General features: G+C 38.5%; 1 protein-coding gene across 2 annotated transcripts in view; it reads left to right on the forward strand.

Moving 5' to 3' along the window:
* MANBA (mannosidase beta) overlaps positions 1 to 14,338 on the forward strand; it is a 131,250-nt gene that overhangs the window by 96,699 nt on the left and 20,213 nt on the right. For both annotated transcript variants that reach the window (XM_061164317.1, XM_061164319.1), the window contains exon 13: positions 1,502 to 1,666. In XM_061164317.1, the coding sequence (XP_061020300.1) occupies positions 1,502 to 1,666 (165 nt within the window). The remainder of the gene's footprint in view (positions 1 to 1,501; positions 1,667 to 14,338) is intronic.

Here is a 14,338-nt window from a genome sequence, read left to right on the forward strand (position 1 = left end):
GATTGAGAACCGCTACTCTGGATATTCACTGAATAAGTAACTACTTATCCACCATGTGCTCAGAACTTTAGAATATCAGTCAGATAGATCTTTCAGTCCTTCAGGCAGTATTCCCCACCTCTGTCCCAGTGGAGCCTCGAGATGAAGGCAGCCTCTGGGAGAGGCAGAGGCACCGTGCTAAGCTGAGCCCGGATTCCTGACCCACTGAGACAATATAGACTTGTTTTCTGGCTGCAGCATTGTTACAGCTGAAATTTACAAGAATTTCAAAGCATAGCCACCAGATGGTAGAAAGCTTCCCACATAACAGGTCAGATTTATGATTATTTTATTATTACATTTAGATTATTAGCAGTCAGAGGGCTCAAAGGCCTGGAGAAATTTCCAACTTTGAAAAGAAGGAAGCATAGAAAGAAGGAAAAGCTACTGCTGGTAAAGGTTTGTGCATCTCGAATGTGTACAGGATGACTGTAAATACTAATACCTCTGTCTCAAATGAATAATAAGAGTAATTACTGTTCTCTAAACTGTGTGGTGGTAACATTTTCCAAAAATTAATTCAGTTCGGAAAAACACCCTCCTTAAGTATGGCCAGTGTACATTGCATGTATTTTGGTATAAATAAATTCCTAAAGAATAACTTTATCCTTTTTAAGCGGATTGGTCTGTGCATGATCACTGGGACTTATAAGTCATATTTTATGAGCAGGGATTTTTGAGTTTTCTAATTTTCAGGGTTTTTTCAGGGTGGAGCAGAACATGTTTTTTTCAGTCTCTGTGTAGCTTGGATTAAAATTAAACTCTGATATTTTCAGATGTAGCCAGCAGTTGTCTTACATCTTTGTCACATGCTAACAGTTCATTAAATCACAGGCCTAGAAGCCAGAACTATTGCTTTTTTTTTCCTTAAAAGGTACACTACTAATGTGTGGTATTTGTTTTTGTCTTTTTACTTGATCAGATGATAGCTTTTCAAAGGAAAGGAAAGATTCTATAAGTTAAGAAAAGAAGTTTTATTATTAGCAGAAAAGAATATCATTGGTTGGTTTGTATCTTCAACTATATCAAAATTAAATGTGTATGTATCAAATATATTTAGTGAGAAACAAATGAGTATATGCTCAGGAATTATCATCTTACTGGTGATATTATTGTTAAAGAATTGACAGTTTTAAAAGAATGTTATTTTCAGTTTATTATTCAGTTTTGACAGTTTCCATGCTTTGATGAGATGACATTTTTAAATGTACATAATGAATATTCTAAAAAAACCAAACATGGTTTGATGAGAGAAGCCTTTTGATAGAAATACCAAATATATAGAGTAAGGCTAGTCTTGCACTAATAACAAATATGATGCCTAAAATGTGAGGTTGGTCCCAGAACAAACCTTAAGCTCTTTTCCAGTGTGTATTATTTTCCAAGTTTGCCAGCAATTTGGAAAAGGGTAGTTTCACTCCTCTAACTTCCCAGTTTGAATCTCTTATTCTTTACTCGAAAGGTTTCCTCTGAAGAGGACTGGTCTTACGAAAGCAGGTTTGCACTTCATCGGCAACATTTGATTGACGGTAACAATAAAATGCTTAAGCAGATTGAACTTCACTTCAAGCTCCCACACAGTGCAGATCAACTACGCAGGTTCAAAGACACTCTTTATCTTACTCAGGTAAGCCATTTTCATTCTAAGCTTCAGCAGCTACCTGATCCTATAGAGATCCTATAGAGTTTGTAAGCCTTTTGTGGTGAAAAATATTCAGGGTTTCATCTTGCTGATTTAAAAAAAACATTATCTTCTTCAAAATAGAGATATGATGACAGGTAAAACCTGAGATAGTAAAATTTTTGGCATTTGTCTTTCTTACAAGAATAGCTCACAGAATTCTATAACAAATTGTGTATTCAGATATTCCCTAGTTCAAGATTACTATCAAGGTTCCATAATTAAGTCTAAAGTAGCATTTGCCAAGAATAAAATGGGACAAGGGAACAAGGAGAGACCAAAAACAGACTCCTGTAGGACACAGTCATCTGACTACTGGTGCAATATGCCATTGCAATCTGTGGGAAAAGATAGTCTTATCAATAAACAGTACTGTATCAAGTGGGCATCTTTATGGGAAATAAATGAGCTGTGACCCCCATATACAAAAATTAATTAATGATCACTTAACTGGGAAAGGTAGTACAATAAAGCTTCTAGGAGAGACCGTAGGAGATTATCTTCATGACCTTGGCATAGGCAAACAGTTTCTTAAACAGAACATGAAAAATACTATGAAGGAAAATAATGATCAATCGGACTTCGTTAAATTATACACTTCTGTGTATCAAAGCCACCATCAAGAGAGAGAAAATGCAAGCCACAGATTGGGGAACAGTGTTTGCAGTATGTATATCTGATAAAGGATTTGTATTTAGAATAAAGCACTTCTGTAAAGCAATAAGAAAAAGACAACCTGTTAAAAATGGACACAGTTCTTGATCAGGCATGTCATCAGAGAAGATAACCAGATGGTCAGGAAGTATATGCAAATACAGTCAATTTCATTCTTAATTAAGGAGATACAAATTAGAGCAGTGCCAGAATATTCCTACACACTGTGTACACAATGTAATTTTAGCACAGTGGCTAAAATTAGAAGGATTGACAATACCAACTGTTGGTGAGGAGGTGGGACAGCTGGAACTTTTAGACATTGTTGGTAGGACTGGAAATTTGTCTAAACAGTTTGGGAAATTTTAAGGCAGTTTGTACCCAAGCTAAACATTTGTGCTTCCTCATTGAATCAGCATTTCTACTCTTAGTTGTGTACCCAAGAAAAACAAGTGCATATGTCTGCCAACAGACATCTAAAATAATGTTCATTGCATGTTTATTCATAATACCCCCAAACTGGAAACAACCAAAATGTTCTTTAACAGAAGAACTTACAAATTGTGGAATATGTGCACAGTGGAATGAAAGTGAAAGTCGCTCAGTCGTGTCTGACTCTTTGTGACCCCATGGACTATACAGTCCATGGAATTCTCCAGGTCAGAATACTGGAGTGGGTAGCCTTTTCCTTCTCCAGGGTACCTTCCCGACTCAGGAATCGAATTGGGGTCTCCTGCATTGCAGGCAGATTCTTTACTAAGTGAGCTATCAGGGAAGCCCAAGAGGGCTCCACAGTAATAAAAAAGAGAATGAACTGCTGATATCAGCTTCAACTCAGATAAATCTCACAGACATTATGTTGAACAAAAGAAACATTGAAATTTCACTGTGGACAAAATGAATCAAGGTGATATACAGCACATCAGTGGCAACCACTCTTGTGGAGGAAGTTGGTGCCTTATGATTAGGAAAGGGTACAAGGAAACCTTCTGAAATGCTAAAAAAAGTTTTGTGTCTTTCTCTGGATGCTAGTTACATGGGTGTATACATATGTTAAAATTCACCGAGTTATACACTGAAGATCTGTTCATACTATATTATGCACCTTACTAGATTTTTTAAAAATAACTTTGTTGAGGTATAATTGACATACCATAAAGTTCACTTGTTTTAAGTGTACAATTAAGTGATTTTTAGTATATTTGTTGAGTCATGTGACCATCACCATAATCCAATTTTAGAACATTTCTGACACTCCAGAAAGATCCATCCTACCCATCTGTGATCACTCTCCTTTCTCACTTCCAGTCTTCGACAAACATTAATTTGCTTTCTGTCTTTGTAGATTTTATTTTCTCAACATTTCTTATAGCTGGAATCATATAATACCTCTCTTTGGTATGTGGCTTTTTTCACCGAGCATAATGTTTTTGAAGTTCTTCCATATTATAGCATATACTGTACTTCATTTCTCTTTTTTGCCTGTTGTATGGAGATCATGTTTTACTTATCCATTCATCAGTTGATGTACATTTGGGTTATTTTCCATTTTAAACTATTATGAATAATACTAATATGAGTATTTGCATCCACATCTTTGTACCCATACTTTATCTCGAGTAGAAATATATGAGTAAACTTGCTGAGTTATGTGATGAATGTATGTTTGACTTTTTTTTTTGAAGTATAATTGGTTCACACTGTTAGTCTCTGCCGTACAGTGAAGTGAATCCACTGTGTGTATACATATATCCTCCCTCGTGGGCCTGCCTCCCCTTCATCCCACCCCTCTAGGTCATCACAAGCGCCGAGCTGAGCTCCCTGTCCTGTCCAGCAGGTCCCCGCTAGCTAGCTATTTTACACATGGTGGTGTATATATGTCAAACCCAGTCTCCTAGTTCATCCCACCATCCCCTTCTCACCCATGTCCACATGCCTGCTCTCTACATCTGTGTTATGTTTAACTCCTAAAGAAAAGAACAACCTGGATTTTAGACAATATTTTCATCTTAATATTTACATTTGCCTATTTTATTTCATGAACCTGTGAATGCACCAAGTAAGACTATTTGAAAGCAGCTGCTCATTTATCTGATATTTCTGCTAAACTTGTTTCAAGTTCTGAGAGAGAAGGGAAGAACCTAATCTCAATCGTATGAGTTGATCTGAAGTAATGTATTAAACGTTTTAATTTTTGCATGTCAGCATCTAAGAATGTTCTAATTTTTATTCAAGCTTATTCTCATCAGTTTTCTCCTGTATAAAAACACAAAACCCTGAATGGAAGTTGAAACAGAAAACTGTCAGCCAGAACAGTATTCTTTTTTGGAACAAACTGATGAAGAGAATTTTAACTCTTCAACTAGTATTAGTTCAAGAAGTCTTGCTCATGTGATATGTAATTTATAAACTTACTTCATAGAACACAAGTTTAAGGATTCTGTTGATATTTGTCCCTTTTTTGGTGATAATTTTTTAAACTAATTTTTTTAATTGGCGGATAATTACAGTGTTGTGTGAGTTTCTGCTGTTCACCAACATGAATCAGCTATAAGTATACATACATATCCTCTCCTTGTGTGAAAATTTTTAATTAGAGGCTAATTGCTTTACAGCATTGTGTTGATTTCTGCCATACATCAGTGTGAGCAGCTGTTAAGTATACACATGTTCCCTGCCTTGCGACCCTCACCCTCATCGCTCTCCTCTAGATTGTCACAGAACACTGGTTGAGCTCCCTGTGTTATAGAGCAACTTCCCATTAGCTATCTGTTTTGCACATGGTAATGTATGTTTCAACGCTGCTCTATCAGTTCGTCTCACACACTCCTTCCCGCACTGTTTCCCCAAGTCTCTGTCTGCATCTCTCTTCCTGCCCTCCAAATATGTTCATCAGTACCATTTTTTCTAGATTCCATATATATGTGTTCATATATGATATTTGTTTTTCTCTTTCTGACTTACCCAGAAAAGCATAACTCAAAATGACACAAGTACCCCAGTGTTCACTGTAGCATTATATACAATAGCGAGGACATGGAAGCAACCTAGGTGTCTGTTGATAGAAGATAAAGAAGTTGTGGTACAGATATTTGTCCCCTTTCAAGTGTTGTAGTTCACCCTTATTACTTTTTCATAGCCAGTATTCTTTAAAAGTATCTCAGTCTTGACATATGAAATAGGATGGTCCCTATTCCTGTATGTGTGTTATGTGGGAACCTTTTCAGCTGTTGTTTTCAGGCTGGCTTTCCCCCTCCCAGTTGTTCATTTTATTATGGTCACTTTATTCTGTTTCCTCAAAACACATTCAAAGAACTAACAGAAATGATTGTTATTTCCAAACTCATGAACGTTGGATGTACACAGCTAGGAGCGTGTGTGATTTCAGCCATTCAGTTGTGTCTGACTCTTTGTGACCCCATGGATAGCCTGCCAGGCTCCTCTGTCCATGGAATTTTCCAGGCAAGAATACTTGGGTGTGTAGCCATTCCCTTCTTCAGAGGATCTTCCTGACCCAGGGAGCAAACCCACGTCTCCTGTGTCTCCTGAATTGGCAGGTGGATTCTTTACCACTGAGCCACCTGGGAAACCCAGAAACTGGTGTACAGTGGGATTATGTACTGGTGGTTTTTCTTGGTGATGACTTTTGTCTGATCCTTTAAGTATGAGCTTCCTATCAGGCATTGGCTAGGAACTGGACTTGGTTCTACCTTGAGACTTTCTGACACTTGATGGATCTGAGATGAAAGAAATCAGAATTATGATTTTTTTTTTGTCCTTAGTGTTGGACTTTCTTGACTGAGTATAGACAGGAACTGTTAGGAAATGTTGTTAACAAGTTTTTCTTTCCTTACTATTTTCATATTAGAACAGTCATCTTTAGTGTACATACAAGAAGTAAATCTTTCTTTGGTCCATTTTCTCTGTTCCCGCTCCCACCTCTTGATCTTGTTCTCATAATCTGTTATCCTGTTTTGAAGAACCAAGATACTTGCCTGCATGCCAATTTTTAAGACATTCTATTAAGGAATTTATTTCGTGTGCACTCTTCAGAAAACTCTTGGCTGAGAAAGCTGTGCAATAAGTTTCTTTACATTTAGATCCTTCCCTGGCTTCTCTTTATCTTACAACCACAAAGGCATCCCTTAGGCTCTTACCTCTTTAATTCTTCTAATGTTCCTAAATAATCTTGCCCTACTTTTCATTCTCCTACTTTAACCTGTTGTATTCCAAATAACCTACATACCTAGGCACACTCTCTTAAGCTGTGTCACAGACCTCGCTGCTTAGTTTGGGGACTGTCTACACTAACAAATCTGTTAGGTGACTTACTCGACCACCATGGCTTCTTGCTAGCCAGCTAGAGAAGAAGCTGGGCTGTGGACTGTCTTCACTAACCCCTTAGCTTATAGCCCCCTCTAGTGCTTTCGTTTATTCTTCACATATTTATTGAGCATGTAATGAGGAATAGAAGTTTGGGGATGTACTTTAGGGATCCATTTTATCCACTACATTGCGAATGACTTGATCATAAGAACAAAGAAAAAAAAAAACAGCCTATGCAGTAGGCCCAGGTGTTGATGATACCTGCTACTCTGAGACAGTTTCCTTTTTGGTAAGCAAATGTGGTGGGGATCCAGAACATGTTGAACTTTTAAGTTAGGGGGTAGAGTGGGTAAAGAAAGGGAATGAAAGTGAGATTACTAACATTGCATATTACACACTAGTATGTTGTGCCAAAGCCTTCTACTGTGTGGATCACAATAAACTGTGGAAAATTCTTAAAGAAATGGGAATACCAGACCACCTGACCTGTCCCTTGAGAAACCTGTATGCAGATCAGGAAGCAACAGTTAGAACTGGACATGGAATAACAGACTGGTTCCAAATAGGAAAAGGAGCACATCAAGGCTGTATGTCGTCACCCTGCTTATTTAACTTACATGCAGAGTACATCATGAGAAATGCTGAGCTGGAAGAAGCACAAGGTGGAATCAAGATTGCCAGGAGAAATATCAGTAACCTCAGATATGCAGACGACACCACCCTTATGGCAGAAAGTGAAGAGGAACTAAAAAGCCTCTTGATGAAAGTGAAAGAGGAGAGTGAAATAGTTGGCTTAAAGCTCAACATTCAGAAAACTAAGATCATGGCATCTGGTCCCATCACTTCATGGCAAATAGATAGGGAAACAGTGTAAACAGTGGCATATAATACACTATGTTAATAGAATGAAGGAAAAACAACTATATATGTGATAATCTCAATAGATGAAGAAAAAGCACTAGACAAAATGTAACACCCTTTCATGATAAAAAATTCAACAGACTAGGACTAGAAAGGAGCTCCCTCAACCTGAAAGAGAGCCATCTATGAAGAACCCGTAGCTAATATCAGATTTAATAGTGGAAGAAAGAATGCTTCCTCCCTAAAATGAGGAACAAGACAAAGAAGCCTTCCCTTGTCCCTTCTGTTCAACATTGTACTGGAGATTCTAGTCAGCACAATTAGGCCAGAAAATGAAATAAAGGCATTCAAATTGGAAACAAAGAAGTAAAAGCTATATCTGCAGATGCATAATCTTATATATAGAAAACCATAAAAACTACCTAAAATCTATTAGAACCAGTAAATTAATTTAGCCACTTTGCAGGATATAGGATCAATATACAAATATGAGTTATATTTTAAGCAATAAACAGTTTGAAAGTGAAATTAAGTAAACAATACTATCTACAATAGTATCAAAAAGAATGAAATACGTTGGAATATATTTAACTGAAGAGATATAAGACTTGCACACTAAAACTACAAAACATTAGCAATGGAAATTAAGGAAATGGAAAGATATTCTGTGTTAATGGATTGGAAGACTTAATACTGTTAAGATGGCAGAACTCCACAAACTGACCTACAGATTCAGCATAACTCCTATCAAAATTTATACTACCATCTTTGGAAAAATGAGCAAAGTGATCCTAATATTTATATAGAAATGCAAGGCACTCAGAATAGTCAAAACAATCTTGAAAAAGAACAAATTTGGAAGACACACTTCCTGCTTTTAAAACTTACTACAAAACTGCAGTAATCAAGGCACAGTGGTACTGACAAAGGACAGACACATAGATTGATTAAATAGACTGGAGAGTCCAAAAATCAGCACATCTGTGGTCAATTGACTTTCTACAAGGAGGCTAAGATGATAAAATGGAGAAACAATAGTGCTTTGAACAAATGGTGCTTGAATAACTGAATAACCACATGTCAATGAATTTAGACTTCCACCTCACAACATAAACAAAAATGAACTTAAAATGGATTAAAGATCCAAATGTATGAAACTCTTAGAAGACAAAATAGGCGTGAATCTTTGTGAATTTTGATTAGGTAACAGTTTCTTAGATGTGACATCAAAGCACAAGCAACTGAAGAAAAAATTAAATTGGACTTCATCAAAATTAAAAACTTCTGTGTCAGGGGACACTATCACAGAAGTGAAAAGATAATCCATGAAATGGGAGAAAAAATTTACAAGTCATGTATCTAATAAGGATCTAATGTCCAGAACATATTAAGAACTCCTACAACACAGTAATGAAGAAGACAACCTAATATACAAATGTGTGAAAGATTTGAATAGACATTTGTCCAGTGAATATGGCCAAGTAGGTACATGAGAAGATGCCCAGTATGTCACTAGGAAAATGCAAATCAAAACTAATGAGATACCACTCATATCCACTAGGATATCTGGGATTTAAAAAAAGAAAAAAGAGACAATTATTGGTTAAGTATATTGGTCAGTGTTTTCTAGAGAAACAGAACAAATATGATACATAGAGATAGATAGATAGAGGCTTCCCAGGTGGCCCTACTGGTAAAGAACCCACCTGCCAACGCAGGAGACATAAGAGACGTGAGTTCGATCCCTGGGTCTGGAGGATTCCCCAGGAGGAGGGCATGGCAACCCACCCCAGTATTCTTGCCTGGAGAATCCCATGGACAGACGAGCCTGGTGGGCTACAGTACATATGGTCACAAAGAGTTGGACAGAACTGAAGCGACTTAGCACATAGATATGTAAAAGAGGAAATTTATTACAGAAATTGTGTCAAATGATTATGGAGGCCAAGGAGTCTTACAGTCTGCCATCTGCATGAAGGAAAACCAGGAAAGACTGTGGTATAATTCAGCTTGAAGTCTGAGAACCAAGGCACCACTGCTCTAAGACCTGGAGTCCCAGGGTCCAGTGACCAGGAACTCCAGTGTTGGAGAGTTAGAGAAGCTTTGTCTCAACTCAAGAGAGAGAATGCACCCTTCCTCTACTCTTTTGTTCTATTCAGGCCGTCAGCTGCCAGTGATGACACTCACCCTCATTCATGAGGACCGACCTTCTTCGTCTATGGAATCACTGATAACGTCCTCACAGACACACCTAGAAATAGTGTTTACCAGCTGTGTCTGTGTGTGCGCGCGCTCAGTCCGACCCTTTGTGACCTGAGTAGGCATCCCCTAACCCAGTCAGATTCACACATAAAGTTATAACCATCACAATAAGGATGTGGAGAAATTAGAAACCTCAAATGGTTCGCTAGTGGGAATGTATTAATAAAATGGTACAGCTACTGTGAAAAAGTTTGTCAGTGTCCCAAAAGTTAAAACAATTATCACAGGATACAGAAATTCTACTCTTAGGGATGTATCCAAGAAAATGGAAAACATATTCACACAAAAAGCTCTGCCTCGAAGTTTATAATAGCTGAAAAGTTAAAACAATCTAAATGTTTATCACCCAATAAGTGGATACACAAAATGTGGCATATCCATGCAATGAAATAGTATCCAGCAGAATAAGAAGGTTTGAAGTCCTGGTACGTAGTCCAGTGTGGGTGAACCTCGAAAACTTTAGGTTAACTGAAGGAAGTCAGTCACAAATTGTATTCTATATATTGTGTTATACCACTTACATGAAACGTCCAGAATAGGCAAATGTATAGAGACAGAAAGTGGATGAGTGGTTTCCAGAAGCAGAGGAGAGGGAAGAATGAGCAGTATAATACAGGAATAACACTGTATTATACTGTATTATAACACAGAATTTTGTGGGGAAGGATAATGAAAATACTCTGAAATTATGTAGTGGTAAGATTTGCACAATGTGTGACTATACTAAAAACCAATGAATTGTAAACTGTAAAAGAGTTAAGTTGTGTGGCATGAGTTATATCCAGTTTAAAAGTGGCTTTATAGGAAGATTATTATTGTCAAGATAATTTTAAGTAAATCTAGCATATAAACACCATTGTATCAGGAGAACTTATCACATGGTTACTCCTAGTTCCAAAGGCAGAGGTGTGCTTCTGAGCATGTAACCCAGGTATAACGCTGCCACTCTGGAGGAAGGGAGAACAGGGTTTTGTACACAGCAACCTTCATCACAGTGGCATAGCGGCAACTGGAACCTAGGTCTTGGTCTCCTGGTCCCATTTCTTTTTCCCATGCTGTGTTTCTCTGAGGAGACTGATTTCTTAAGTGTAATCAAGTGAGCTGCTGAAAATAGGCATATTTCTGAAACTAAAATAAGACTTGTCTGCTAACAGTGGGCCTGAGTAACCTAGGAAATGACTAAGCATTTATCCTTACATGTAAAGATTGTTTTCTGTGGGAGAAAAATGCATGAGTGTACAAATATGGGTACAATTTTTAAAGGAAAAGAGGCAGTTGGCAGAGATTTTTTTTTCCCAGCAAGTAGGATTGTACGTTTTCCCTTTAAGATGGACAGTGGGCAATGGTCTTCTGCATTTTTATGCACAAAGGTGTCATTCATTTGCCCTAACTGGCACCCACTGGTTTGGATAAACCCAGATCCGTGTTCCAGGCATGGCACCAGCTGTCTGTGGAGGGTACTCCAGAGTGTGCATGACAGAACCCAGGGCCCTGCAGAGCCTTGGTCGTCACTTTCACATGAAGTTCCGGTGTGATTGGCTGTGAGGTAGGGCTTACCTAGTGCTCTTCTTTCATTCCTAGCAAGGCTTAGGAGTCTTGCTTGCATTAAAAATTTTTTCTAAGTATAAAAGGATTGCTAATGCTTATCTATTAAGCCAGACAAGGTAAATGACAGCTCGGAAATGGTTAGATAAACAGAAATAAATATATTTTGCAGGTGATTCTGAGAATTGGAATGGTTTAGGGACTGAAACCTCAAATGTTTGTAGGAGCCCGGCAGGTAATTTAAATGCACGAGAGTGTGAATATTGGGGGTTGTGGCAAAATGGAGCATACAGGCCCTGAGTTAAGACACTAAACTACAATACCAACAGCTAGAGACAAGAAGTACCTGCTCTGTGAGCCAATTAAAACCTGTGTGGGCTGAGCCCTGCCTGCAGGCTACCAGTTTATGGCAATCTCTCAATTGGAACATAGTAGAGTAGCATGCAACCAGGCCTTTAAAATGTGTCGTATAAAATAAATAAATAAAATGTGTCGTGTATTGACACATCATATTGACATTGTATGGTCATATTATTTTGTCATATATTGACATATGACATTATGTTGTCATATATTGACAAGAGAGACAGCACAAGAAGCAAAGAGGTTAATTTGAACATAAAATGTTCTTAATCCTTGTATTTAAAGAAAAAGCTGTAAACCATTCAAATGCCTTATAATCACTGGAGAATGATTCCTCAAGCTATAACTACATAACCCTTTAAAGCACAGAGATATATAGAAAATGCCGATGCCTCTCATGGAAGTGTACATAGGGGAAAATTAACTGAGTGGAATACAAAACTATAAATGCATACGAGTTATGATCAGTTCAGTTGCCAGTCATGTCAGACTCTTTGCAACCCCATGGACTGCAGCACGCCAGGCTTCCCTGTCTATAACTAACTCCCAGAGCTTACTCAAACTCATGTCCATCAAGTCGGTGATGCCATCCAACCATCTCATCCTCTGTCGTCTCCTTCCCCCACCTTCAACCTTTCCTAGCATCAGGGTCTTTTCCAATGAGTCAGTTCTTCACATCAGATGGCCAAAATATTACAATATATGTTACATTATGTTACAATATGATGAGTTATAATACATATTAACAAAGATCAGGAAGGAATTTGGGTTGTTGTAAAGAAAAGAAATTGTTGCTGTTTGCATTTTTTCCCCCCAAAAAAGAAGCTTAAATTCACCTTGCAGAAAATGCAGGTCACCTCTACCAAAGCCATCAGTAAAGCATCTAATTGTCCTTTGGGTTAGATCTAACTAAGCATGAGCATGACTGTTTCAATGAGTATGGCTTTGTCTTCAAAGCTTGTAGTTTTGCCAGAAAGAGATGAACTAATTTCCTACTCTGGTATACACTGATGTTTTGTTTCCCACCTCAAAGTTCTGTTTTTCACTTTTCTCCTGTTCACCCTGTTTTATAAACCTGGATGCAAGGAAAGCGATTCTAATCCCAAATTTCTTGAGTGACACCTCTCCTTCCCTTCTGCTCACGAGTCCACGCAGAATGAAGTCCCATAGCAGAGTATTGCAGGTTCTTTGGCTCTCTTGGTGTATCAGGAATGGCCCAAACTTTGACGATACTTCAGGTCCTGGGAATTCCAGAATTGTGGGCCAGCACCCAAAGCAGAGTGTCCATGGTGGTCGCCATCAGATGCTCCTGCTCAGCCTGTCGGGGCTAGGCCAGCACTCCTGGACTGTCTGGTGACCAGACTGCCTCTCTCTACGTGTTACTGCTTGGTGTGATGAAGGCTTCCTTATCTTTTCCCATGACCCCTTCACACACAGTCCATAAAGCCTGTGATGATTGCTCAGGAATCTCAGGAGGAGAACAAGAAGCCTCGGGTGTGTGTGCTGCAGGGCAGGGACTGGCTTGATTTTGTGCCCAGGGGCCAATTTTCGCTCGGTTGGTGGGGACATTCTTTGGGGGTCCAAGTAAGATATTATCAAATTTAAACAATACCAAGACTGCTTTCTATACTGATGTGATGATGTAGGATCTGCAGTAGGCGTGGCTTCTAACTGCTGCTGCCCTGTCTCTACTGAGATCTCATTTGCCTGCTTTATTTTCTAAAAACTTAGAACTTTCTAAAAATTTTTCTGCAACAATGAGATTTCGCTTGCCTGCTTTATTTTCTAAAATTTAGAACTTTATAAAAATTTTTCTACAACAATGATTTTGATAACAAACAGTGAACATTTAATGAAGGAACTTGATTTCTCTGTGCCTAGCTTTCCAGGCCTAGATGTAGATAACTCTCTGTCTTCTTTAGTTTAGCTCAGATAAGATCCTTATTTTTTATAAGGAACTTGTATAGACATCCCGAGTCTAGCTGTTACTCATCTGGGTATGGACTCTTTAATCAATAGAAATTGATGAGGTCTTATGAGAATTCAGCAAGGCTTTGTTGAGATTTGTGCTGCAGCATGAGGGAGGGAAAACAAGTAACAGGTTCCCTGGCTCCTAAAATGTGGGTGAGGGTGGAGGCCGATTGGTGAGTTGGGCGGGAGGCATAGTTTTAGGTGGTCTGCCCACCCCCATGGTGGTGCTGTGTGCAGAGGTCATGTGTGGTACACTGCTTTTGCTCCCAGCATCTCAGAAATGAATGGTTGATTTGTGGCCTTTTTGTATCCTATTGTTCGTAATTTGCTCCAACTGTGCATTTCTGAGGTAGGTTTTAGTTCCTTGTTGTTCCTTTGTATTCTGTTGCTTGAGAAGACATTTGTCAGGTGCCAGTACTCCAGTAAAGGGTCCTAGGTCCCAGCCTAGCTCATAATTGCAGATTAACTTGACTGTCATAGATCATAGTTCTTCAGCCTATTTTTCTGTTTCACTCCTTGACTTAGTGATAGACTGATAGATTCAGGTAGTATCCTGTGGTCCTTTGAGCTGGCACCCTCCCCCTTCTCTTTGTGAGATTCTTACTTTCTTTGGAGTGTTATTTGCCTGTTATCATT

The sequence above is a fragment of the Dama dama genome, chromosome 17 (assembly GCF_033118175.1).
Source record: "Dama dama isolate Ldn47 chromosome 17, ASM3311817v1, whole genome shotgun sequence".
Taxonomy (NCBI): domain Eukaryota; kingdom Metazoa; phylum Chordata; class Mammalia; order Artiodactyla; family Cervidae; genus Dama; species Dama dama.